Genomic DNA, 26,163 nt, shown 5'->3' on the forward strand with positions numbered 1-26,163 from the left:
TTTCGAGGGCAGGAAAATTTTCTACGGTGAATTAGGACCCCTCCCCACTCTAAGAGGGGGGGCTCCTGTACAAATGAAATACAAATTCCCTCCTAACTCGAGAACTAATCAAGCAAATAGAACAACATTTGGCATGTGGGTGTTTTTTTTTGGTGACAAGAATTTATTCTATGGTGAATTGAGACCCCTCCCCTCTTTATAAGAGGAATTATAACTCCTCTCCCCTTTAAGAGGGGGGGCTTCCATACAAATTTCCTCATAACTCGAGAACTAATCAAGCAAATGCAACCAAATTTGGCATGTGAAGGTTTTCGAGAGCAAGAAAATTTTCTATGGTGAATTAGGACCCCTCCCCACTTTAAGAGGAGGGGCTCCTGTACAAATGAAATACAAATTTCCTCATAACTCGAGAACTAATCAAGCGAATTGAACCAAATTTGGCATATGTGTGTTTTGGAGACAATTTTTTTTTCAATGATGAATTGGGACCCCTCCCCACTTTAGGAGGGGGGGTCCTATACAAACGAAATACAAATTTCCTCATAACTCGAGAACTAATCCAGCAAATGGAACCAAATTTGGCGTGTAGGTGTTTTTGGAGGCAAGAATTTTCTCTGTGATGAATTAGGACCTCTTCCCACATTAGGAGGGGGGGCTCCAATACAAATGAAATACAAATTTCCCCATAACTCGAGAACTAATCAAGCAAATAGAACCAAATTCGGCATGTGGAGGTTTTTGGAGGCAAAAATATTTTCTACGGTGAATTAGGATCCTTCCACACTTCAAGAGGGGGGGGCTTCTATACAAATGAAATACAAATTTCCTCATAATTCGAGAACTAATCAAGCAAATGGAACCATATTTGGCATGTGAGAGTTTTAGATGGCAGAATTTTTTTTCTGTGGTGTATTACGACCCCTTTCCCTTTTAAGAGGGTGGGCTCCCATACAAATGAAATACAAATTTCCTTATAATTTGAGTACTAATCAAGCAAATGGAACCAAATTTAGCATGCAGGAGATTTTTGAGTCTTGAATTTATTTTATGATAGTTAGAGACCTCTCACCCCTGTGGTAGGGGGATATGGACTCTCATACAAATAAAACAGAAATTTTTGCGAAACTCAAAAACTAATCCAACTCGAGAAATTCGAGACTCTTCCATAAAACATTAATCAATAACAAGACCACAAAAACTATCTATAGTAACACTAGATCATTCAGGACGAACCGGTCGCGAGTGTTGCCGGTGACCCGCCGTCGGAAGCGCCGCCCACTGGGGGGCTTGCAAAACTCGAGATAGTGACAAAGATCATCCGAGATTCATGATTTATGTACAACACAGGTTAATTTGTGGCAATACGAAGTTTGTCGGGTCGGCTAGTATATATATATATATATCTATACCTATAAAGAAGGATTTCTGTCTGTCTGTCTGTCTGTCTGTCTGTCCTGTGTTCCTTATAGAATCAAAAACTACTGAACCAATCGGCGTGAAAATTTGCATGTAGAGGTTTTTGGGGCCAGGCAAGGTTTTAGTGATGCTTAGAGACCCCTCCCCCCACTAAGAGGGGGGGCTCCCATACAAATGAAACACAAATTTCTGCATAACTCGAGAACTAATCAAGCAAATGGAACCAAATTTGGCATGTGTGTGTTTTTGAAGACAAAATTTTTTTCTATGATGAATTGGGACCCCTCCCCACTTTAAGAGGGGGGGGGGGGGCTCCTATACAAACGAAATACAAATTTCCTTATAGCTCGAGAGCTAATCCAGCAAATGGAACCAAATTTGGCATGTAGGTGTTTTTGGAGGCAAGAATGTTTTCTATGATGAATAAGAACCTCTCCCCACTTTAGGAGGGGGGGCTCCTATACAAATGAAATACAAATTTCCTCATAACTCGAGAACTAATCAAGCGAATTGAACCAAATTTGGCATGTGTGTGTGTTTTTGGAGACAATTTTTTTTTCAATGATGAATTGGGACCCCTCCCCACTTTAGGAGGGGGGGGTCCTATACAAACGAAATACAAATTTCCTCATAACTCGAGAACTAATCCAGCAAATGGAACCAAATTTGGCGTGTAGGTGTTTTTGGAGGCAAGAATTTTTTCTGTGATGAATTAGGACCTCTTCCCACATTAGGAGGGGGGCTCCAATACAAATAAAATACAAATTTCCCCATAACTCGAGAACTAATCAAGCAAATAGAACCAAATTCGGCATGTGGAGGTTTTTGGAGGCAAAAATATTTTCTACGGTGAATTAGGATCCTTCCACACTTCAAGAGGGGGGGCTTCTACAAAAATGAAATACAAATTTCCTCATAATTCGAGAACTAATCAAGCAAATGGAACCATATTTGGCATGTGGGTGTTTTTGGAGGCAACCATTTTTCCCATGATGAATTGGGACTTCTTACCTTTTTAGGAGGAGGGGGGGGGCTCCCATTCAAACGAAATACAAATTTGCTCATAACTTTAGAACTAATCAAGCAAATGGAACCAAATTTGGCATGTGAGAGTTTTAGATGGCAGAATTTTTTTTCTGTGGTGTACTACGACCCCTTTCCCTTTTAAGAGGGTGGGCTCCCATACAAATGAAATACAAATTTCCTTATAATTTGAGTACTAATCAAGCAAATGGAACCAAATTTAGCATGTAGGAGATTTTTGAGTCTTGAATTTATTTTATGATAGTTAGAGACCTTTCACCCCTGTGGTAGGGGGATATGGACTCTCATACAAATAAAACAGAAATTTTTGCGAAACTCAAAAACTAATCCAACTCGAGAAATTCGAGACTCTTCCATAAAACATTAATCAAAAACAAGACCACAAAAACTATCTATAGTAACACTAGATCATTCAGGACGAGCCGGTCGCGAGTGTTGCCGTCAGAAGCGCAGCCCACTGGGGGGCTTGCAAAACTCGAGAAGTGACAAAGATCATCCGAGATTCATGATTTATGTACAACACAGGTTAATTTGTGGCAATACGAAGTTTGTCGGGTCAACACCCACATGCCAAATATGGTTCCATTTGATTAATTAGCTCTCGAGTTATGAGGAAATTTGAATTTCATTTGTCTAGGAGCCCCCCTTCTAAAATAGGGAAAGGTTTCAATTCATCATATAAAAAAAATTGCCTACGAAAACACCCACATGCTCAATTTGGTTCCATTTGCTTGATTAGTTCTCGACTTTTAAGGAAATTTGCGTTTCATTTGTTTGGGAGCCCCCCCTCCTAAAAAGGTAAAGGGTCTCAATTCATCGTAGAAAAAATTCATGCCTCCAAAAACACCCACATGCCAAATATGGTTCCATTTGATTAATTAGTTTTCGAGTCATGAGGAAATTTGTATTTCATTTGTATAAGAGCCCCCCCCCCTCTTAGTGGGAGGAGAGGTCTCTAACCATTATAAGAACCTTCCCTGGCCCCAAAAACCCCTATATGCAAATTGTCACGCCGATCGGTTCAGTAGTTTTCGATTCTATAAGGAACATAGAGCAGACAGAAATCCATTTTTATAGGCATAGATTTGTATGGGAGCCCCCCCCCCCCCTCTTAGTGGGGGGAGGGGTCTTTCGCCATCGAGAGAACCTTCCGTAGCCCCAAAAACCCCTCCATGCAAATTTTCACGCCGATCGGTTCAGTAGTTTTCGATTCTAAAAGGAACATAGGGACAGACAGACAGAAATCCTTTTTTATAGGTATAGATATGTAGATGTGAAAATAGTCGAAATTTTCAATCATACCCAACAATAATGTATATACACAATAAATAGCACGACCTCTAAACTACTCTTTATATCCAAAAAATAATGTATGAGCTGAATTCAAATATGTATCTTAGCATTCAATACTCGTTGTCTCACTCTTCCCACCTATTAGGCAGTGAGGCAAAAAGGCACTTAGCTTAACTTAGCTTATGAGCAAAACGACTGGAACTGTTTTTCAGACAACTAGAAGGATATGTATACATTTCAAATGGATTAAAGAGCTCGTTGGTAGCTATCACCAAAAAATTTTAAATTTTTTGGAAAAAAGTGTCTCACTATCGATGTTTTTCCCCTACACCTCTAATTATTTTTGACTCGAGATTTCAGCTGTATTCTAAGTGATTGAATAAAATAGGTAAAACTACGTTAGCTTCGATAGCCTTGTATCGGGCTCAGATTTGTCTTTGATTGACCGTATTGCATCAAACTACAACTTTATGACCCTTTAAAAAGGTTTAAAAGCTTTAGATGTTTGAAAACAGTTACGATACTTATGCATTACTGTTTCGTTGCAGGAGAGAACACAATATCAGAAATTCTAATTTCACATGACTAATTAGTACAGCTTAAGATTTTCTAAATTCTTTACTTTAAGGTTTATCATCAAGAGCTCGATCAGTGTTTCGTGTAGTTGTAGCATTGGCACCGCCATTTGTTATGGTAACGGAACAAAGTGATAATGAGCGATGTTTACGAGGAGTTATATGCTACCAGATGCTTACTTCAGGAAGACAAAATATATCGCGGCTGTTCAACAACATTGAATCCCAAAAAAGATCAAAAAAATCTGGAGTTAGTATTGAAAGTAAAGAAGATGAAATTTTAAAAAAATTCTATAGGTTTGTTTTTCAATTCAATACAATACAAATGTTTTATCAAACTGTTTTCAGTACGAGATGTTGTTTTGGTTTATCGATGGATTTATTACAAAAAATAGCTGAGGATGTTGGTTTCGAGTTTGATTTATATATTGTGCATGATGGTTTGTTTGGACGTAAAATATCAATAAGTGGTTCACCACAGGTGCCCTTAAAAGCATCACCGAAAAGGATCGATTTATCAAAATTTGACGGTAAGTATTACCAGTTTTTCTCTCAGACATACTCGTTTTTTTTCTATTTCTATTTATTTTTTGTTTTGCCATTTAATTTAATTATTTCATTGTTTATTGTGCTTTGGCTCAGAATAATTTCCCAAGTTTTGTGTGTTATTTTTCTATTTATTGTTGATAAATTTTCATGAACCGTTAAATAAAGATTTGCTGTGCTGCGAAATAGTGAAATTCAGTTCGTTAAATCAAATACACTTAATATTTTTTGAAACGATGGTTCTAAATACACTATCGAAAGACTGTAATACTGTGTGCTGCATATCGGCTGTATTGTGTACATCGCTGATCACAATGGAGTTCGTTTGCGACAAGTGCGCTAAGCCGACGAAGGAGTCTGATTATATCAAATATCAGAGTTTCTGCGAAACGGTGGCTGACTTTAAGTGTGCAGGTGTAAGCAGTCAAATGTTTAACAAGCTAAAGGCGAGCATCGATAATGTTCTTTGGTTCTGTGACGGCTGCTTGAAATTATTAAAATTAGCTACCTTCCGTCCTACAATTGCTGCCATTGGTAATGCTATAGCAGACCTAATTACACAACAGACGGCTGCTATCAATGAGCTGAAAGCGGATATAAACCTTTGCACGGTGCCTAACCTCAACTCTGGTTTGACGTTTTTGTGTGTTTTGTTTTGATTCCCTTTGTAACCTAATTTTATTGCTAGTGGGTTTATTACTTGTAATTGGTACCACTTGTTTGCGGAAACCGGAAATATCCGACTTTTCCGAAGCAGGAAAATGATAACAGTTCTGTACAACATATATTTTTGCCCTTTTTGCAGTTTTTTGCTTCTGAGTCTTACGAATAAGTAATCAAAACAACCCCACAACACTGTCAAACCTGGGAGGAAAAAAAAACGCACTGACATCTGCGTGCAATGCTTTATGCGTACAGAAAACACGAAAGTTGCCAGTATAGCCGAGAAATCTGAAATCACGCCCCGCGGTCCACAATATAGCTGGCCATCTATCTATCGTCCAACGCCTAATCGCCGTAGAGAAGATCAGCTCGTTTCTAACCGGGATATCACAGTTGGAACGAATACTAACTTGTCAACAACAGTTGCCACCAGTGTTGCCACATGTACAGATTTATCTGTAAAAGTACAGATTTTTCCGATTTTTTTGGTACAGATTCTGTACGGTACAGTTTACAGATTTTTGTCATAAAGTACAGATGGGTACAGATTTTTTTGGGTGTCAAAAACTATTTTTTTTTTATTTCAGTTTTGTTACTGGAAATCAATAGAGGAGCACCTCTTGACATGAATGCAAACAAAACAAAACGTGTCTGTCCTTAAGGTTAGCAAGAATATGTACAAATATCATCATAGAAATCAGAAATTTGCGATTTTTATATTTTTTAAAGTAAATAAACCAGGCAGGATGTCGATTATCTAGCGAAAATAAAATTCCCTGACTTTTCCAGGTTTTTCCAGGAATATTTCGAAAAAATCCAGAAGCAAAATATCTCGTGAATTTCTATTTTCAAAGTGTTTATTTATTTAAATTGGTTGTGTACTCTTCAATTTTGATTTCTTGATGAATACATTTTTCGTTTGTAGTTCAAATTCATCTTTTTATGCGAAATTTCTATGTGCAAAGTGAAAATTAAGCAAACTACTTCGTTCTACTACCTGACGTTCTGCTTTTATTCGATCCACTTGCTACTTCGGGTTTCTATCTCCGAGTCGAGTCGAGTTTCAAACAAATGACGGTCTGATCTTGGTTCAGTTTGATTAGTCTTCGTTACAATACGACTATACGTTACAATGCGATTTCGGTCTGGAAATCCGGAATTATCTGAATGCAAAATTGGGCAGTTCCAAGTAATGTTCTTTTGCTAAATGAAACATAGAAATTTTGCTAAATTGACCGCTAAAAAAACAGAGAAATTATTGTTCAAACAATAGTCCTGTATAGACTAAAAGATATGCGCTTGGCGTGTCAACATCCACCAACCTAGTACAGACTTTTCATATAATTTTCCATACAAAATAATTAAATTTTTATGCACAACTTTTGAACTAAATATCCAATCAACATCGAAGAATTTTCAGACAGTAAATAATGAACAATTTGGCTGTGAGCTCTTCCAGTTGAAACCTAAATCGGTCCAGCCATTGTTGAGAAACGTTGTTTGGTTAGGTGGGTCAGAGGTATATTCATGAAGTTCTAAATTTCGAAACTTTTTGAAATATACACACAGCAAATAGGATGCACATGAGTAAAAATAACGTGTTATATTTTATTTCATTTGGACACACGCGGAGGCATTGAACAAAAAGGTGCCAGAGACTTGAAATAAATATTATCCTTGCAAACTGTTGCTAAGCGCCGGTATATTTTCTTCCAGTGCCAAAAATCCCTGACTTTAAATGAAATTCCCTGACATTCCCTGACTTTTCCAGGTTAAAACGAAATTCCCTGACATTTCCAGGTTTTCCCTGATTTTCCAGGTAATCGACACCCTGCCAGGTTTTCCTATGTAACAAACAAACTTTCTGGTACAGATTTTTGAAAGCAAAAGTACAGATGAAAAAGGTTTTTTTACCTTCCAGTACAGATGAACATGTGCAACACTGGTTACCACAGGCCCTGTAGCGGAAAATTTTTTTTGGATTTACTTACGCAGAATTCATCCGGACGTCTCAGTTCTGAACATTAATGATATGGTAAAAGAATGTCTTCAGTGTAGCCACCTGAAGTTGTCAAGTTGGTGAAAAAAGATATAAATACGAAATCGCTGCACTTTATTTCTTTTAAAGTGGGTATCCACCCGAAGCTCAAAGCTACCGCACTAGCTGCGAACACTTGGCCGGCTGGAATCTTCTTCCGGGAATTCGAGGAATACGGGGCAAAAAACGGCCGGATTGACATAAGTGGTCGCTATGGTAACTACAACGGTTGTTCCCTAGTCGAAGTTCCTCTCGCACTGGAGGAAATGAGGGGCCAACGGGCCCCCCTTCCAGTTAGGTATATGTTGTAACCTTAAAGAAACTTCATGCTAACAAAATAATGAAATATTTACACAAATCGTATTTAGCGTACAAGTAGTAGCTTAGAGGTGGGAAATTCACCACTCATAACGCTCCAGTAAAATGGTATTGTTTTTTGCGATTAATCATTGTACATAAAAAGAATGTCACAAACATGTTATCTAGATTTAAGGCAAATTTTTTAGATATTAAGAGTATTTAAGAAAAACTAAAAGAGAACGAGCCCAAGCCACCCAAACTCCAGAAAGGCCACCCAAACCAAGCACCAAAATTCACCACCCGCCGATGGCCGGTTTTCGCTGACAGCTTGATAGTAATAGGGGAGTTGCCAGTAAAAAAGCAGGAGTATCCTCTAGCCATCGAAAGAGGACAGATCGGCTAAGTACTTACAGAGCCCAATAAGTCTCAAGACGGACAACGTGGTCCGATTAATCCAGAAATTGTGAAGTCATCGAACAGCTACAACTTTCTTTTGCCTGCCCGGATAGTTGGCGTTGCTGAGCTGATATTTGGAAGTCCGCCCATAGTGACTCGACAGCAGCGGAGTGGTAATCCCAAAATTTACCTAGCGCGGTTAGATTGGCCGTTCTTATTTGCGGGCATACTGAACGAAGGTGAGCGGAACGGTCAATATCCGCCGGACGAGATTGCGGAACAGGCATCATCGCGGACCGGTGAAAGGCGACGAAGACGACGAGCGAAAACGGTGGCTTGGGTGGCAGAGTACGGTTCGTAGTTAGGGGCAGAAAAGTCTGCGTATTAGATCACAAATAAAAGTTGGTAAAACTTGAACGCTGATTATGCTGAATGTACGATCGAATGATAAAAGAACCTCCCACATCCACTAATACGACCCGAAAGCCGGGTAGAACAGTAAGAAATGGTGCCCAACGAAAATTATAAAAAAAAATATATGTGTAATTTTTTTTCTATGGATGTGGGATGGATTCTAATAGTGATTCAAGAAGTTTAACCTAGAACCGTGTTGAAGAAGGTACAAAAAAAAGTGTGCTTATAGTGCAGCTCTGACAGTAAGGCAAACTTTTCAGTATTCTTAATATTTCGACTTGTTTTTCTTCGCGTTGCGAAATAATTGCATATATAGTGTTGAATCATTCGATCGGGTGATCGCGATTTGATTCTCGTTGATAAATAAGTTGTTCAGAGGAGAAATAGTGAATTTTGTTCATTTGACCCCTTTTCAGCCAGTAGCAATATTAATAGTGCACGTGGATTACTTTCGATGTATCTCTCTATTGTAAAAATTTCACATATTAACTAGTTTCTTAGTTTATTGATCCACAATGGCCAAGCTCTCACTGAATAAAATTAATCAGTTATATTATTCCATGCGCATTGATCACCTCCAGGATGACGAACTCGACTACGAGCTTTGGACCCGAAGTGTGTCCACAGATGATTTAAATAGTAAGGATCTGCAATGTACGCAACGTAGAAGACGGCTGCGTGATTTGATGAAAGCTGAAAAGATAAGGAGAAGTGAAATCGTAAGAACCGTTCACGTTGATGTAGCAAAAGACGGAGAGCTGTGTTCAGCTAAATTGTGTGCGATCAAAGAGGATCTACGGTACCGCGTACCAAACAAAAATGTTTTCCGGGCAAGACTATTGCACTTGGCCAACCGCGTTCAGTTAGCTTTAAAATACGCAACCAGAGAGCAAAATGTGAGCATTACTAGTACGCTTGACCACGTAGTCAGCTACTACAGCAAGTTATTTGGGGACACCATGCCCGAAGAAAGCGAAAATGAAGACGATGAAACTGTCAGTGAAACTGTTAACGAGCTGGCAGACGCGCAATCGCTGGCATTAGCCGCTCACCAGGCGAGCGAAGGCGAATTGCTTCAAGTAAACGCTAAGGAAATTCTAATATCAGAGTTTCTGATGCAGTGAAATCTCAGACCGATAGTGTTTCGGATACTGCATCATGTATGAATACCATCGCAAAAGAATTACAGTTCTTGCGCGTGCAGTTGGAAGAGTCACGCAGAGAAAATAATGCTCAACCACGTGACTTGGCCGATTCCATGCGAACATCAGCATTGTGTATGACTGATTTGAGGGGAGTGCTCAAGCTGCTTAATGAGCTGTCAGTCGATATGAAACAAATGAACGAATCTGTTAAAGAATTAAAGCGTGCTGGACTTGGTATGGCACTTTGGTATGGCGAACAACCATTTGTCGCATAATCCGCAGTTGCCCACCGTAAGTTTTGTAGCATCGAGTATTCCTGCAAATCATATACAATTCTATTCTGTATTTCGAACGGGTTTATGTTTCGTTCGAAACTGACATTTCGTTCGAAAAAACAGCGGTTCGAACGAAAGATCTTCATATGAAAAAACAACTCGAACGAAATATTTGCCAAGTTGATCGAAATATTTCAAGTCGTTCGAAATACAGAATATGGGTGATAGCCTTGAATACCACTAGCTCGATTGCTGATCCTAGGATTTCTGCCCAGGAATCCGTACCAAATTTCCAAATTTTTCCATCGTCCATCTATGCTACACCCGTGAGCGAACAGGACTACTCGAACAACCTAACCACCTCACCCAATGTTAATGAAACTTTCCAAAACATTTGCTTCGATTCTAATTTCTCTCGACGCCTACAGCGCGTAGCTGACTGGAAAATCTTAAAATATGCGGGAGACGACCAGGGGTTGGGACTCAACGAATTTCTTGACAGTGTATATCATTATGCACTGTCCGAAAGAATCTCTCACGACAGATTGTTTAATTCAGCAATGCATTTATTCCGAGATACAGCTTTGAGCTGGTATTTATCGATGCGTTCCGAAAATCGATTAGTCGATTGGAATCATTTAGTTCGCGAGTTAAAAGCTAATTTCGTGCACCCCGAGCTAGACGCTACTCTTAAAATGAAAATTTCTTCTAGACTGCAACAGAAAAATGAGAGTTTTCAAGATTACTTTCTTGAAATGGAAAAACTCTACAGAACTTTAAGCATAGTAGTTCCCGCTAACGAGAAATTCGACTGCTTGAAAAGAAATCTCAAGTCTGACTATATGCAGTAATGCTTCTCAAAAACGTTACTACGTTGACAGAGCTTTTGAGCGTCGGTAAATCGATCGATGCATCAAAAGTTCCGATTTTTTCGAAAGTTTTTGGTAATCACCGAGAGATTCACGCAGTATAGAATTATCAAAAATTTCCACCGAAATTAAATCAAAACCAGAAACCTGAATATGAAGGCTCCAAAAATCCATCTAATGCATCGGGTGTACTGGAACCGAAATCAGAATCTTGACCCCAAACATCACTGGAACCGAAACGCAACAAAACCACCTCATCCTCCCGCGAAACCAAACTCAAATAATCCGGGATACTCAAATAACCAACTACTCAAACCAAAAGAAAACAATAGCGGATCGACTAAGACTTCTCACCCGGTAAAACAACCAATAATCTCGCTAGAATATCTCGTTGATAATCACGAACCACCTGCGATGGGCACGTGTTATAACTGTGACGCGAAAGGTCACGACTTTGATGATTGTAAGAAACCGACGCGCATATTCTGCATGATATGTTTAAAAGATTTCACACCGATCGTTGTCCCTACTGTTTAAAAAACCCGAATTAATCCACCTAGTGGCGTGACCTAGCCTTTCTACTGCCACAATAATCATTATTTAATTTCTCAGGAACATCTATAATTAATTTGACTATATTTTTAAATATCCGTTCCGTATTCTTCAAAATCCTTATTTGCCAGTAAAATTCACAACGTATTACGTACAATAATTATATTTTCTTTCCTTGGGTGCGTAAATACTTGTAAGCGTCATTTATGTTACTTGACGAACACCTTATTTAGTTTTATAGTATTTACGTGATTTATAGAAAAATAATGTAAACACAAAAGATAATTTTTGCAGACTTGAATATATATGGAAAATTAGAAATTAACCCTCTAACGGGTCTACAGACGGCCTTAACTTTCGGGCTTCAGAACCACATACGAAACTTGTTTTGAGTTGACAATATGAAATATGTGTTCATTGCAGATTTTTTGATATTTTGATATTAATACCATGCGTTCAAAAGTTAGCCTCTTTGAAAAACAAGAGTTCAGAAAAATTATTATTATACCTCGCTTTTGAAGAAAGAGGATATCTACAACAAAATGGTTAATCTCAAAATTTTACTATTGGTTTGCTTGGCTTCAATTTTGCAATATATCTGAGTTAGAAAAAATAACTGTATAGAGCAATAGATATGAAAAAGAGAAATTGAATTTTTTCTTAGCTAGCGCTCCTTCAGATAATTATTTTTGCATGAAAATCAAAACTTAAGCTTCTTTTGAATGTACTTTCATGAAAAGATAGTCATTAGCTTGATCGCATCGTTTTTACAATGTATCTCGTTAGAGGGATAGAAAAACAAGATGAGGTCGAAAAATAGTGTAAAAGCTGCGCCATAAACATGCTTGAGAATGGAAAAAAGGATCGATATGATTTCCAGTGCTTGTCATTTTTGATATATTTATTAAAACATGATACATGACATAAGACATCTGTCCTTTAAAATGTCACTAACGAAAACAAATCGTACAAAATTACTACCGTGCAACGTTTACTTCCTATTTTTCATATAACATTTCTAAGCTCTAGTATCTATTGATTGAAAAGAGCATCTATTGCTGCGCAAAATTTGTTTGAAATTTGTATAAATTTATTTGGAAAAATCAATTAACTAGTATTTATAATCTTATACACCACTATACTTACATGCTTAAATTAACTGCTTTTCTTCGCTTTTTGCTTTTCTTGTACAATTGTGAGTAGCAGCAAGTGAAGAAAATGACTATTGAAATCTGAAATCAAAGAAAAGAAAAAACTTTTCGATTGAATCCCACTATTTAATATTTATTTGCAACAGATACGTAGTTCGCCTACGACGTGCAGGCTTCATCAGTGCCTTATTTCAAAGCGTATACGTATCTGTCGCGAATAAATATTAAATAGTGGAATTTAGTCGGTAAAAGTTTTTTCTTTTCTTTAATTTTAGAGTTCGTATTTTGCTAAGAGGCTTCAAAAACTTCAGACAATTGACATGTTTCTCACTTTTCTTGAATTTCAATGCAAATTTAAAAATTGCAAATTGTCATCACATACACACATACATACATACATACATACATACATACATACATACATACATACATACATACATACATACATACATACATACATACATACATACATACATACATACATACATATATACATACATACATACATACATACATACATACATACATACATACATACAAACATACATACATGCATACATACATACACACATACATCACACACATTGAATACAATCAACATTTGATTGATATGTTTTGCCTTTCTATTATATAAATATATAGTATAAAGGTACAGAAATCACTTGGAAAACCGGAAATGGAAAGAAGGTCCTGCGGGCCGAATGTTATATACCATTCGACTCAGTTTCGAAAACTGAACATTTTCAGTGTGTGTGTATGTATGTATGTGTGCGTGTATGTATGTATGTGTGTATATGTATGTATGTGTGTGTATGTATATATGTGTGTGTGTATGTATGTGTGTGTATGTGTGTGTGTGTGTGTGTGTGTGTGTGTGTGTGTGTGTGTGTGTGTGTGTGTGTGTGTGTGTGTGTGTGTGTGTGTGTGTGTGTGTGTGTGTGTGTGTGTGTGTGTATGTAACGCTTTCAATCTCACTCACTTTTCTCGGAGATGGCTGGACCGATTTTAATGTTCTTAGTATGTATGTATGTATGTATGTATGTATGTATGTATGTATGTATGTATGTATGTATGTATGTATGTATGTATGTATGTATGTATGTATGTATATATATATGTATGTATGTATGTATGTATGTATGTATGTATGTATGTATGTATGTATGTATGTATGTATGTATGTATGTATGTATGTATGTATGTATGTATGTATGTATGTATGTATATATGTATGTATGTATGTATGTATGTATGTATGTATGTATGTATGTATGTATGTATGTATGTATGTGATGACAATTTGCAATGAAATTCAAGAAAAGTGAGAAACATGTCAATAGTCTGAAGTTTTTAAAGCCTCTTTGTGGAATACGAACTCTGAAATAAAAGAAAAGAAAAAAACTTTTACCGACTAAACTGCCCAGGAGTTCGAGCTGAGAGCTCGTTGGAGGTGGACGTGCTGTCTGCATCGTCGTGTTTAGATGTGTCGTTAGTCGCGAAGACGGGGAATTAAAGTGCCGCTGTGGTATGCCAAGTGTTCGCGAAAACGTAATCTAAAATTTCGCGCGTTAAAGTGTTTTCGTAACGCGCCCCAAAATAGAATCAGAATGTTCTGATTTCTATCAAACGAAAGCTACCGCCATCAGTGCGGGGCTTTTTATTGTGTTCTCAGTGTTCTCCATATTGCCGCTAAAGGCAAATACTGTTGTGTTAGTGCCTCTCGCACATCTCTCATCCAAGTGATCTTATATGGTCAAAAGCACCAAAAGTGCCGATAAAGTGTATTCAAAGGGCAAATTATTGAATACTAATTTCAGGATACCATAGCAAATACATTTTTGCAGTGTTTTTCTGGTGGTCGAAATAAAATCAAAAAGAGTAACAAATCTTGCGTGACGGAAATCGCAATGGTGTAGTATGGAACGGCGCGTCATAACAGTAGTAAGTAGATGGCATGTTGTTTTACTTACGCACCAGTGCGAATTGTCCGTTCACCTAGAGATGGTTACTCTGAATGGTAAGCTTTCCTAAATAGGGGTAAGGATTATAAATTATCCCAGGATAGTAAGTATGTCTACCCCTCCAATTCACCAATTCAGGTAAATTATAACCTTTTCATATTCCGACGGATACTCGTCATAAATAAAAATATGAATTGTAATTGCTCGTTAGCATTGTTTTCTGAACACCCCCACTTGAGTCACACAAGCGCATGCGCACTCAGTCTCATTATGGCTAGTAAAGAAAAACGGTTTCTTCGGCAACTCTATACCTACTACCGTGCCACTTCTTAGTAGTGTGGCACGCTGTACACACAAGATAAATGTGTGATTCTCTCGGGGCGACCTGCAGACTCAACTCTGCTGGAACCCCTCTGGATTAGCATGCATTTATCTATCGCTCTTTCTTGCTCCATCTGACAACGTGATCAGTTCAGCTGTGTGAACGACATCGGACGAATGCAAGCTTTGTTAGTGGGGGGAAGTGCTTCAATTGTTACTACTGTCCCATTTCTCCACGGCGCGCGGCAGTGAAACATTATTGCGTTCGAACTGAACAGAGAACGAAGATCGTGGATGTTCTAGTTCGATACGGTTCAATTCGTCCGCAAATGAAAAATGCGTGAATATGGCATTTACCATACAGGTAACTCCACTAGCAGCAGTGACAGTGCTCTTTCAACCTATCAGCTGATTGACTATATTAACAGACATATTAGGGGTGTTCGCGTGGTGCTTGCTGTGTTGCGTAAACGGTGTATTCCGTGTGTGCACTGCCGCTATTCGCATTACAGTCCCAGCTTCTATGAAGTTGGAGCTGTTATGCGAGTAGCGGCAGTATATACATGCATACGCAACGTAGCGGGCGCTACGTGGATACCCCTATTATGTTTGCTATGTCTTTCAGTGATTTTGGGGGAAGAAGTGTAAATGCTGCTCAGCGGTCGATATCAACCTTGTAACAAGGTGGCAATTTTTTTTTGCAACACCTTAAGTTAAATTGCAGTGTACTTGTCAGATCACTGACCGGTCGCTGCATACTTAAGGTTCAAACATGCGTAATTGATTTGTGGGATTTCGAGGGCGGTTCTTGTGCTCGGAATATGGGGGGTGTTCACGGAAAGTTATCATTTTGTTCTTTGCGTCTGTCAGAACACCATGATAAATTTTCGTGAACTTATCTTTGGTATTTGAGCGTGGAAACTGCTTTTGAAATTTCCTGGAGTTCATGATGCGTGTTTGAACCTTAATTATCACACGGCTATGATTCGGCTTGCTGAATCTTTTATTGTGTTTAATGTGTTTAATGAATCTTTTATTGTGTTTAATATAACTACGGTACACGTAGTTATATCACCGTATCACGTAATTTGCAACTGTCTTGCAGTAGTACAATTACGTCAGAAGATCTCCGGATCTTACATCTTAAATGAATCGAATTTCAGGAAACTGACATTGCGAGACATTTTGATGTTTCTTACCGAAACCGGTATTGAGCTAATGGGCTCTTATTTATCATGTGTATACCCCCCAGGGGGTGTACTATTGATAATATAACTACCAAGGATTACAGCACCCCCTCGGGGGTACAGTAATCACTAGGTATCTATGTGTTTTTGTGTTTGTAAAATTCTCTATCCACCCCTTCCTATTCCTTCTGTTTTCCTTCCCGTCCTCATCAGGTAAATGATGACACGGGCAAGATGGGCAAGGTACAAATCTTCCACACGATTGTGAAGAACGTGCTGCTCGAGCCACAAATGCTGATACCTGATACCTGAAACTGCCCATGGATGCATAGTTGACGTAAAAAACAAAATGACCAAAATGTACTTTTTCGGTCGTACGCACTCTTAACTATGTTGTTCACATGCCCAATACTCAAGCAACATATGTTTGTTCGAAAATATTCGAGAAATTTAGGAAAATTGAGTTACTCTGCTATTGGTTTCACGTAATGCTAATGGTTGACGTAATTTCCTGCATAATCAATCAGCATAGTAACCTATTTGTTGTTGTAGCTTTACGCCAAGTTATGGGAATAATCGTTCAAAATACAGTCTGTTTATTCACATAAACTGGCGTTCGCATTTTTTAAACACAATAAATGAGGAATGACGTTTAAATTAAACGTTTTTCACGATAAAAATGCGTTTTCTCAGCAATCATGGTGCTGGTCGTTACGTCGACTTTGCATCCATGGGCAGTAAATTCCACTATTTAATATTTATTCGCGACAGATACGTATACGCTTTGAAATAAGACACTGATGAAGCCTGCACGTCGTAGGCGTACTACGTATCTGTCGCAAATAAATATTAAATAGTGGGATTCAATCGAAAAGTTTTTTCTTTTCTTATTTAGATTTCAATTGTCATTTTCTTCACTTGCTGTTACTCACAATTGTACAAGAAAAGCAAAAAGCGGAGAAAAGTAGTTAATTTAAGTATATAAGTACATATAGTGGTGTATAGGATCAAAATACTAGTGAGTTGATTTTTCCAAATAAATTTATACAAATTTCATACAAATTTTGCGCATTAATAGATGCTCTTTTCAATCCATAGATACTAGAGCTTAGAAATGTTATATGAAAAATAGGAAGTAAACGTTTCACGGTAGTAACTTTGTAAGATTTGTTTTCGTTAGTGACATTTTAAAGGACAGATGTCTTATGTCATGTATCATATTTTAATAAATAAATCAAAAATGACAAGCACTGGAAATCATATCGATCATATTTCTCATTCTCAAGCATGTTTATGGCGCAGTTTTTGCACTATTTTTCGACCTCATTACATTATCCATTGTTGGAAAAAAATTAGTGTACCGCCATCCGGGGTGACATTGGGCCACGGGGGTGAGATTGGGCCAAAAACCAAAAATGTTTATTTGTGAAAATTTATTATATCTGTAGAAACTGGTGACTTAAATTCAAAATGAAGATGAACATAACATATTTATTCATAACTTAGAATGGAACACAGATAATATTAGCAAACTATTTAGCCTAAGCAGGGTTTCAAAGTTCGCGATCAAAAATACGCGGAAATAACGCTTGTAAAAAATGTCCCGCATAAACCAACCCAAACAAGAAATCGCATCAACTTGCTATCTTGAAGGTATATAAACTAATCATTTACAATGTTTCGAAAGGTTATTATGTGTTGGATAAGTTTTCACATGTTCACATGCCCGTTCACATGGTCGTTACGTCGACTTTGCATCCATGGGCAGTAAATTCCACTATTTAATATTTATTCGCGACAGATACGTATACGCTTTGAAATAAGACACTGATGAAGCCTGCACGTCGTAGGCGTACTACGTATCTGTCGCAAATAAATATTAAATAGTGGGATTCAATCGAAAAGTTTTTTCTTTTCTTATTTAGATTTCAATTGTCATTTTCTTCACTTGCTGTTACTCACAATTGTACAAGAAAAGCAAAAAGCGGAGAAAAGTAGTTAATTTAAGTATATAAGTACATATAGTGGTGTATAGGATCAAAATACTAGTGAGTTGATTTTTCCAAATAAATTTATACAAATTTCATACAAATTTTGCGCATTAATAGATGCTCTTTTCAATCCATAGATACTAGAGCTTAGAAATGTTATATGAAAAATAGGAAGTAAACGTTTCACGGTAGTAACTTTGTAAGATTTGTTTTCGTTAGTGACATTTTAAAGGACAGATGTCTTATGTCATGTATCATATTTTAATAAATAAATCAAAAATGACAAGCACTGGAAATCATATCGATCATATTTCTCATTCTCAAGCATGTTTATGGCGCAGTTTTTGCACTATTTTTCGACCTCATTACATTATCCATTGTTGGAAAAAAATTAGTGTACCGCCATCCGGGGTGACATTGGGCCACGGGGGTGAGATTGGGCCAAAAACCAAAAATGTTTATTTGTGAAAATTTATTATATCTGTAGAAACTGGTGACTTAAATTCAAAATGAAGATGAACATAACATATTTATTCATAACTTAGAATGGAACACAGATAATATTAGCAAACTATTTAGCCTAAGCAGGGTTTCAAAGTTCGCGATCAAAAATACGCGGAAATAACGCTTGTAAAAAATGTCCCGCATAAACCAACCCAAACAAGAAATCGCATCAACTTGCTATCTTGAAGGTATATAAACTAATCATTTACAATGTTTCGAAAGGTTATTATGTGTTGGATAAGTTTTGATTACGAAAATAATATTTTTCGAAACTTTGTACTTTTCGAGCTTCACGGGGGTGAGATTGTGCCAAGCCATAATGATCGATCCAATTTGTGGATTTCACATACACAACAAAAATACGTCAGTATACACCAGCACACTCACATTCTTTACTATTGAGCACAATATTTTGACAGATTAGATTGCATCATCCATTTTGGAGCAAACTGCATCATAGGTCTGCTAAATAATTTAAATTAATTTTTACTTTTTCTCTGGAAATTTCAGATACTTTGAATAAACACTCTCATATAAGACGAATATATTATACCGTGTATAAACTGCCAGTTTTAAGGAGGGGGGAGGGGGGTAGGATAGGCCACATGTTCTGCGGCCGCGGGTTCTTGAACGAAGTAATGGTTACTTTTGTTAAATAATCAAATAGGTATGCTTCCTTAAGATACACCCTTTCATATATCTCCCCCTTGTTAACCCTAGAAATGCTACTGGCTATATTAAGGCTCTCCATTGACTACGAACTCATTTTTAGTTATTTCAGACCACTCCGGGTTATTTTCGTTCATATTTTTTGTATGATGCGTTGTTTTTGGCCGGCCCCCTGCCCCTAATAGTCCACTTAGTTCATGGACGGCCACATATGAACTACTTTATACTGATCTTTATGTGTATTGTTTATAAACATGCTAATGTTCACTGTTTAGGTTTTTAGCCTAACTTTATGTTTTTGGCACAATGTCACCCCCTAGAAGGGGTGAGATTGTGCCAAAGTTGATGCACTTCCAGTAAAATTAGGTTTCATTGTAACTAGACCATCTCTACGGTAGTTGTTAATTGAACAATTTAGTATATATTGACAGCTTCGAAATCAACTTAGTTCCTAAATTGTGTGTATACTAAGCTAAAGAACAAAAATATATACTTTTTTGGCACAATCTCGCCCCGGATGACGGTACATTTGAAAACGGTCCGTAATCGGCTGTTCGGCGAAGCTTCCGTTTGATGTCCGTACAGGAGCGTTGTACGGCCATCATGTCAACTTTACGAATGCATCTCTTGATTCTACCAATCAACTGTTTGCAATTCGTGACTCTCCAGTTATTTTTGTACACCAAGGAACTCAAAATCCCGAAGAAATCTTCGATTGGGCGCTCTGAGACAGATTTTTCGGGTCGTAGTTTTTGGGTAAAAATGGTATGGAATGGGTATTCGGGAACGATTGTGTTTTTTAGGGTAATGCAATGATGCTCTATCCAGCCAAAACACGTATTGTCCATCTGCATGATGTTTTTGTAGAAAACGGATCAAAATTTTCTTCAAACATTCATCTGGCACAACTTCTTAACCTTCCGTTACTCGCGCCAACTTTTGTAACACGGATACTCGCGCGTTGTATTTTGTACAACACTTTTTATCTCGGAATCCTGGCTATATAGAAAACTATTGTCTTCAGCAAGGTTAATCAGTAGGTCAATACCTTTCATTTGGGTGATAATATTTTATAAGTTTGTCACCAGACGGCGCTCAAATGCGCTGTAAATTGTTCATCCTACAATTGCAGCCATATACAGGTTGTTGCATTAGGAAAGATCATTTTATCATTCCTAAATGATGTAATATTCTGTTGAATAGATTTTTTTTCTAGTAGTTATCATGTTTTCTTAGATGTTTTTCACATAAAACATAGTATGATATCATTTCTGCTGTTGGCAGCTTAAAAAGTAGGGCTGATGGGGTGTTTTGATTCGCTTGGGCAAGAATGTTTAGAAAGTTTTTGGCACAGTAATAATACATAGTGATTATTTAAAAGTGAAAATTTAAAATTTCCGTTCACTTGCCGTTTTTGGTCCACTAAAACATTTTCTGAAAGCAAGACCTTGCGAATAAACAGCTTCCGTAGATACAACACATTCAAAAAGCTGACCCATATACTAGCGCCGTGCAGTAACGAAATTGCGAACTTTTGCACACCTTCGGAATGATCATTAAATACTGAAGGTTGGTGCCGAATTGTACGTTTAGGCAAAAATATAGCCACGGGACCTGACCCTGTCAAATATAGCCACGGGACCTGACCCTGTCTTGAGAGTTGGCAAATCAGGAGCCCCTAAGTCAAGGTCTAACTCCGTGCCGTGACTGAATGGCTGGAGGGGTGAAAACATGCCAGTTGCGAATGGAGTGCTTTGGGCATCTTGCCCCTACTGTGCCATGCGGGGCTCTGGTACGGTCGATATTTGTTGTCCCTTGCGTCTCGTGGGAACAACATGGGAGTCCAGTCTGATAAGTACCTGAAAAATGAAACACGGAGACGTTTTACCTTTGTTATACTATAACAAAGGTTTAAAAATTGGTGGAAAAACACAAAGTTGATCCGAGGCCGGAGGGCCGAGTCACATATACCAATCGATAAGGTTCGACGAATTGAGCAATGTCTGTGTGTGTGTGTGTGTGTGTGTGTGTGTGTGTGTGTGTGTGTGTGTGTGTGTGTGTGTGTGTGTGTGTGTGTGTGTGTGTGTGTGTGTGTGTGTGTGTGTGTGTGTGTGTGTGTGTGTGTGTGTGTGTGTGTGTGTGTGTGTGTGTGTGTGTGTGTGTGTGTGTGTGTGTGTGTGTGTGTGTGTGTGTGTGTGTGTGTGTGTGTGTGTGTGTGTGTGTGTGTGTGTGTGTGTGTGTGTGTGTGTGTGTGTGTGTGTGTGTGTGTGTGTGTGTGTGTGTGTGTGTGTGTGTGTGTGTGTGTGTGTGTGTGTGTGTGTGTGTGTGTGTGTGTGTGTGTGTGTGTGTGTGTGTGTGTGTGTGTGTGTGTGTGTGTGTGTGTGTGTGTGTGTGTGTGTGTGTGTGTGTGTGTGTGTGTGTGTGTGTGTGTGTGTGTGTGTGTGTGTGTGTGTGTGTGTGTGTGTGTGACGCTTGACTTTAGTGGTCTGTTTCTTGGAGATGGCTGAACCGATTCGTTTGCTATTACGCTTATTTGGAAGGTGTTATCACCTTGTAGATCACTATTGAATGGTTTTGCGGTCCGACATTTTGTTTAAGTTATAAGTAAAAATGTTAAAATTACGTGACATGATTTTATCCGGAACCGCTTAACCGATTTCAATCATTTTAGTATCAAGTGAAGGCTCTTGCTAATGCAAATTTTTTGGGAGAGTTTTATCGGAAACAATCAAGCGGTTCAAAAGTTATGCTTAAAAATATGCTTTTTCAAGGTGTCAATTAGTCGAACGTTTCTCAGAGATGGCAAAACCGATTTATGCGCTATTAGTCTCATTTGGTAGGTAATATAGCCTGTTGTAGCACAGAGTATAACAGATGAGGCTAGTACTGCTCAAATGTCATATCGTCACTTGGTCGATGAGGCAAAATTCGAACATTAGCTTATGCGAAACGATCTTACGCCTCACTCATACACTGTTAATTTAAAAGCTATAAATAAGCGAAAATGTAGTTCATAAGTAGTACAATAAATGATCCGTTAGAGCGAATAAAGACCTGATTACAAGGATTCGATTAGTGGCCACCAATTCAGAGTTATTTAATTAAAATTAGGCCCCGAATCCCGATCTGTTAGTGAGTTGGAGCACTCTTCTCGTTGGGCATTTTTCGTGGCTCACATACGGTGCCGCGACCAGGATTCCACGGCCTCAAGAACAATTAGCTCACCGGCATTTCGGTATCGCCGTTATTACGGAGCTTTCCGCCATCAAAGGACGCAACGAGAATAAAAGGCACTCCATTGTTTCAGAATAGACGCTGACGTAAAAGACGACATTGGGACAACTAATCGTACTGACTGACAAATATACAAGGCCCTAATGTGTTGGGTAGTAGGTAATTAACTGTCCAACTACAATTTTGCAGTTACGCGGGTGCGTTTAGATTTTGTTTTATTTTCACGTTCAAAAATACGTCGTCGTTTCCACGTCATTGCATGCGTTTGGAAGCGGAGTGGGTCTGCAAGTCCATTGTCTTTGACAGTCTGCCGTTGCCTACGCCTATCTGGTTCGCCGATTTACAGATCCGTACTGCGCAATCACTGGAAAGTTAGCTGCTGTTATTAAAAGCTTAAAATTCTGGTTGGCTTTCGGTCACGGGTTGCGTGCGAAAATATTTATTTTCGGTTTACAGTCGACGTTTCGAGGGATATCCCCTCATCTTCAGGACAGCTATTGATTAACAAAAAATTTTTTCAAAGTTATACATGTTTAACACTGATTACAATTTAACTACTCACAACGTATATAAATATTTTTTTGTCAAGTGGATTGTATCATTGTACTGTGGAAAGCTTGTTATTCTACACTAAAAAGGAAGTAGCACATTCGTAATGTATTTTTATGACTATTGATTTAAAAAATTGAACTTACACAGGTTTTACCCGGGCACATCGAACACAGATTATATAATGAAACTTTTCAAAGCAGCTATGTGAGACGGCGAAATTGTTTAAGAAAAAAAGCTTGCAAGGAACGCTTGGAAACAACTAAGAACAGAGATGGCGTAACAAAAAAGAACGCGTTGGTTGAGAGCTTTGATGAAGATTATTGAGCAAGAGAGTACAAAATGCCAGCGTAGGTAGAATTCAAATTGTCGGTATCGGTTCTAAAATTAACTGTGGAATTATCAGAAAAGATGTGACACATCTCTAATATTTGTAAGGCTTGAATTCTACTATCTTGATCGATAATTTTGACTCTGGATAAATCAAAATTATGATCCTCTTCAATTATGTGAACCATGAGCGCCGTTTTTTTGAATTCGTCTCTTTTGTTGTCGTCTCGTCCAGAGTCTGATTGTTTGAATTCTTGATATCGCTTTATCAATGAACGATGCCCGGATAGTCGTTGCTTAAGCTGCTGCGTTGTAAGTCCAATGTAAGAACTTTCGCAGTCGGCGCAAGGAATACGATATATCACATTGCGTCTCAGAAGCATAGATGTCGGGTCTTTCAGCTTTGAAAAAAGCGATGCATTTGTTTTTGCACACTTGAAACTAAGGCAAACGTTTTTTTGATGTTTGTGAATGATCTTCGCAAGTGCGGGAGTAAGATTGTCCACGTGATGAAGCGATCGATATACTTTTTCTTCGCCTTCCGCTTCACTATTTGAACTAGTACTGGAACTTTTTGTGGTAAATCTGTTTATCAGACGATTTATTAACGTGCTGGGATAGTTGTTATTTTTCAAAAATTCCCGTACTATGTTCTTCTTCTCATCAAAAGACTTGCATGTTGAAAGTTTAAAAACTCTTCCTATAAAACCAGTGGCTGTGTTTAGCTTTTGTGTGAGAGGGTGAAGCGAAAGGAAATTTAACATACGTCCACTGGATATTGGCTTACGGTACCAGTCGGTGACGATTCTTTGCTCATCCGTTCTTATTAGAACCATGTCCAAGTACGGCAATCGGTTGTCGCTTTCAACCTCGCACGTGAATTGTATGTGTGCGTCATACGTATTGAGCGCTTGTTTTACGTATTCAATTTTGTCAGCTGGAAGAGCGGTGATCAAATCGTCGACGTATTTTTTGATAAACGGTATTGGTATATCGATTGCTGCCATAACGTGATCAAGTAATGTTTCCATTACCAGGTCGGCAAGTGCAGGACTTAAAGGATTGCCCATAGCGGTTCCTGTCTTTTGCCGAAAGTATACTCCCCGGTAAACGAAATAACTGGATGAAAGATTAAAATCAATCAGGTTGGTGAACAAATCTATGTTTTTTATCGTTGTGTTTTTCTCGATCGAACTCCAGTTATTTCTTACCGCTGCCATGATCAAGTTTCTCGGTATGCAAGTAAACAAACTGACGACATCAAAAGAGATCAGTACATAGCCTGGTGGAAGTGAAACGTTGTTAATGAATGAACAAAATTCATATGAATTTTGAACGTTGTATTTGTTCTGATCTATCGATTGCCGGATGATGCTTGCAAGATATTTTGAGAGATCATACGTTGGGCAGTTTATGCACGATAGTATGATTCTCAATGGACTTCCAGGTTTGTGAATCTTTGGAAGCCCATAGATTCTTGGGCATGTAGCATTGTAAGTTACCAGCAGAGATCTGGTTTTTTGATCAATCATTTTTTGATCGTGTAAAGCATTGACCAGTTGATTGTTTTTTGTTTGTACTCTGTTGGTCCAGTCCGTGTTTATCCGTTCATATGTATCGTCATCGTCGATAAGGGTTTTCATTTTATCTTCATATTCTTGTTTATTCATTATTACAGTTTTGTTTCCCTTATCGGCTGGTACAATATATATGTCCGGATTATCACGGACGAACTTTCTGGAAATATGGTAAGCTCTCATCAAAAAACGGTTGACCGAATCAGCTGTAGGATCAAGTAAGCCGTTTTTTCTTTTGTTGAGGTGATTTTGAATAATGTGTGTGAAATGGTTTCGGTTTGCTGCTTGTAAAGCTTCGTCCGTTTCCAGTTTGAGAATTGATTCCAAATCTGCTATAATCTTAAAGTATGGGACTTCTCGATTGCTTTCGAACGGCAAGGCAAATTTGGGACCATAACCAAGAAGAATCATTGTTTCTTGAGGAACAATTACATTGGTCGTGTTGTGTATCCAATCTTCGTTTACAGAGAAATTTATGGGAGATTCAATTTCTACTGTAGCAAGTAGGCGCTGAAACTTGTTTTCAGACTTAGCTAGCAAAAAACGGCTTTGTCTTTCGAGGTAAGATTCTTGTGATCGAAAGAAAGAACTGTAAATGTGCGAGGGGGTTACCTGTGTTATCTGCCTAGTGAGAGCTACTTTTGATAATTCTAACTGTTTCACTTTGTGGTAGCTGTCTTTTATCTCGATGTTAAGGATGGTGTGCTTAAATCGATCCATTGCTCGCTGTAATTTCCTTGTGTAGGGGCTGGAATCTTCGAGTAGTCCGTTTATGCATCGGAAGGAATTTTGGATGTGTGCTGGGTAGAGTCCGGAACTTTTACACCGTCGTAGAAAATCTTTGCGGTTCAACTGTGAGCTCAATCTGTCGATAGTGTGAGCGTAACTTTTCAGTAATCTGCGTTGTGGTTGGGGTAAACTGTTGTAGAAACTGGAGTGTCTCGGTACTTCTCTTAGCGCCATTGTAATTTTGATTATAATGAAAAAACGACCGTTTGTTTTTTTTGTTTAAAATTCTGGTTGGCTTTCGGTCACGGGTTGCGTGCGAAAATATTTATTTTCGGTTTACAGTCGACGTTTCGAGGGATATCCCCTCATCTTCAGGACAGCTATTGATTAACAAAAAATTTTTTCAAAGTTATACATAGAAAGTTATAGAAGTC

The 26,163-nt window shown here is 38.2% G+C and overlaps 1 protein-coding gene across 1 annotated transcript in view; it reads left to right on the plus strand.

Annotated features, from left to right (window-relative positions):
* LOC128735972 (uncharacterized) overlaps window positions 1-26,163 on the plus strand; it is a 245,100-nt gene that overhangs the window by 135,381 nt on the left and 83,556 nt on the right. Inside the window, exons 8-9 of the mRNA XM_053830455.1 lie at window positions 4,382-4,625; window positions 4,677-4,858. Of these exons, the coding sequence (XP_053686430.1) occupies window positions 4,382-4,625; window positions 4,677-4,858 (426 nt within the window). The remainder of the gene's footprint in view (window positions 1-4,381; window positions 4,626-4,676; window positions 4,859-26,163) is intronic.

The sequence above is a fragment of the Sabethes cyaneus genome, chromosome 2, assembly GCF_943734655.1.
Source record: "Sabethes cyaneus chromosome 2, idSabCyanKW18_F2, whole genome shotgun sequence".
In the NCBI taxonomy this organism is placed as follows: domain Eukaryota; kingdom Metazoa; phylum Arthropoda; class Insecta; order Diptera; family Culicidae; genus Sabethes; species Sabethes cyaneus.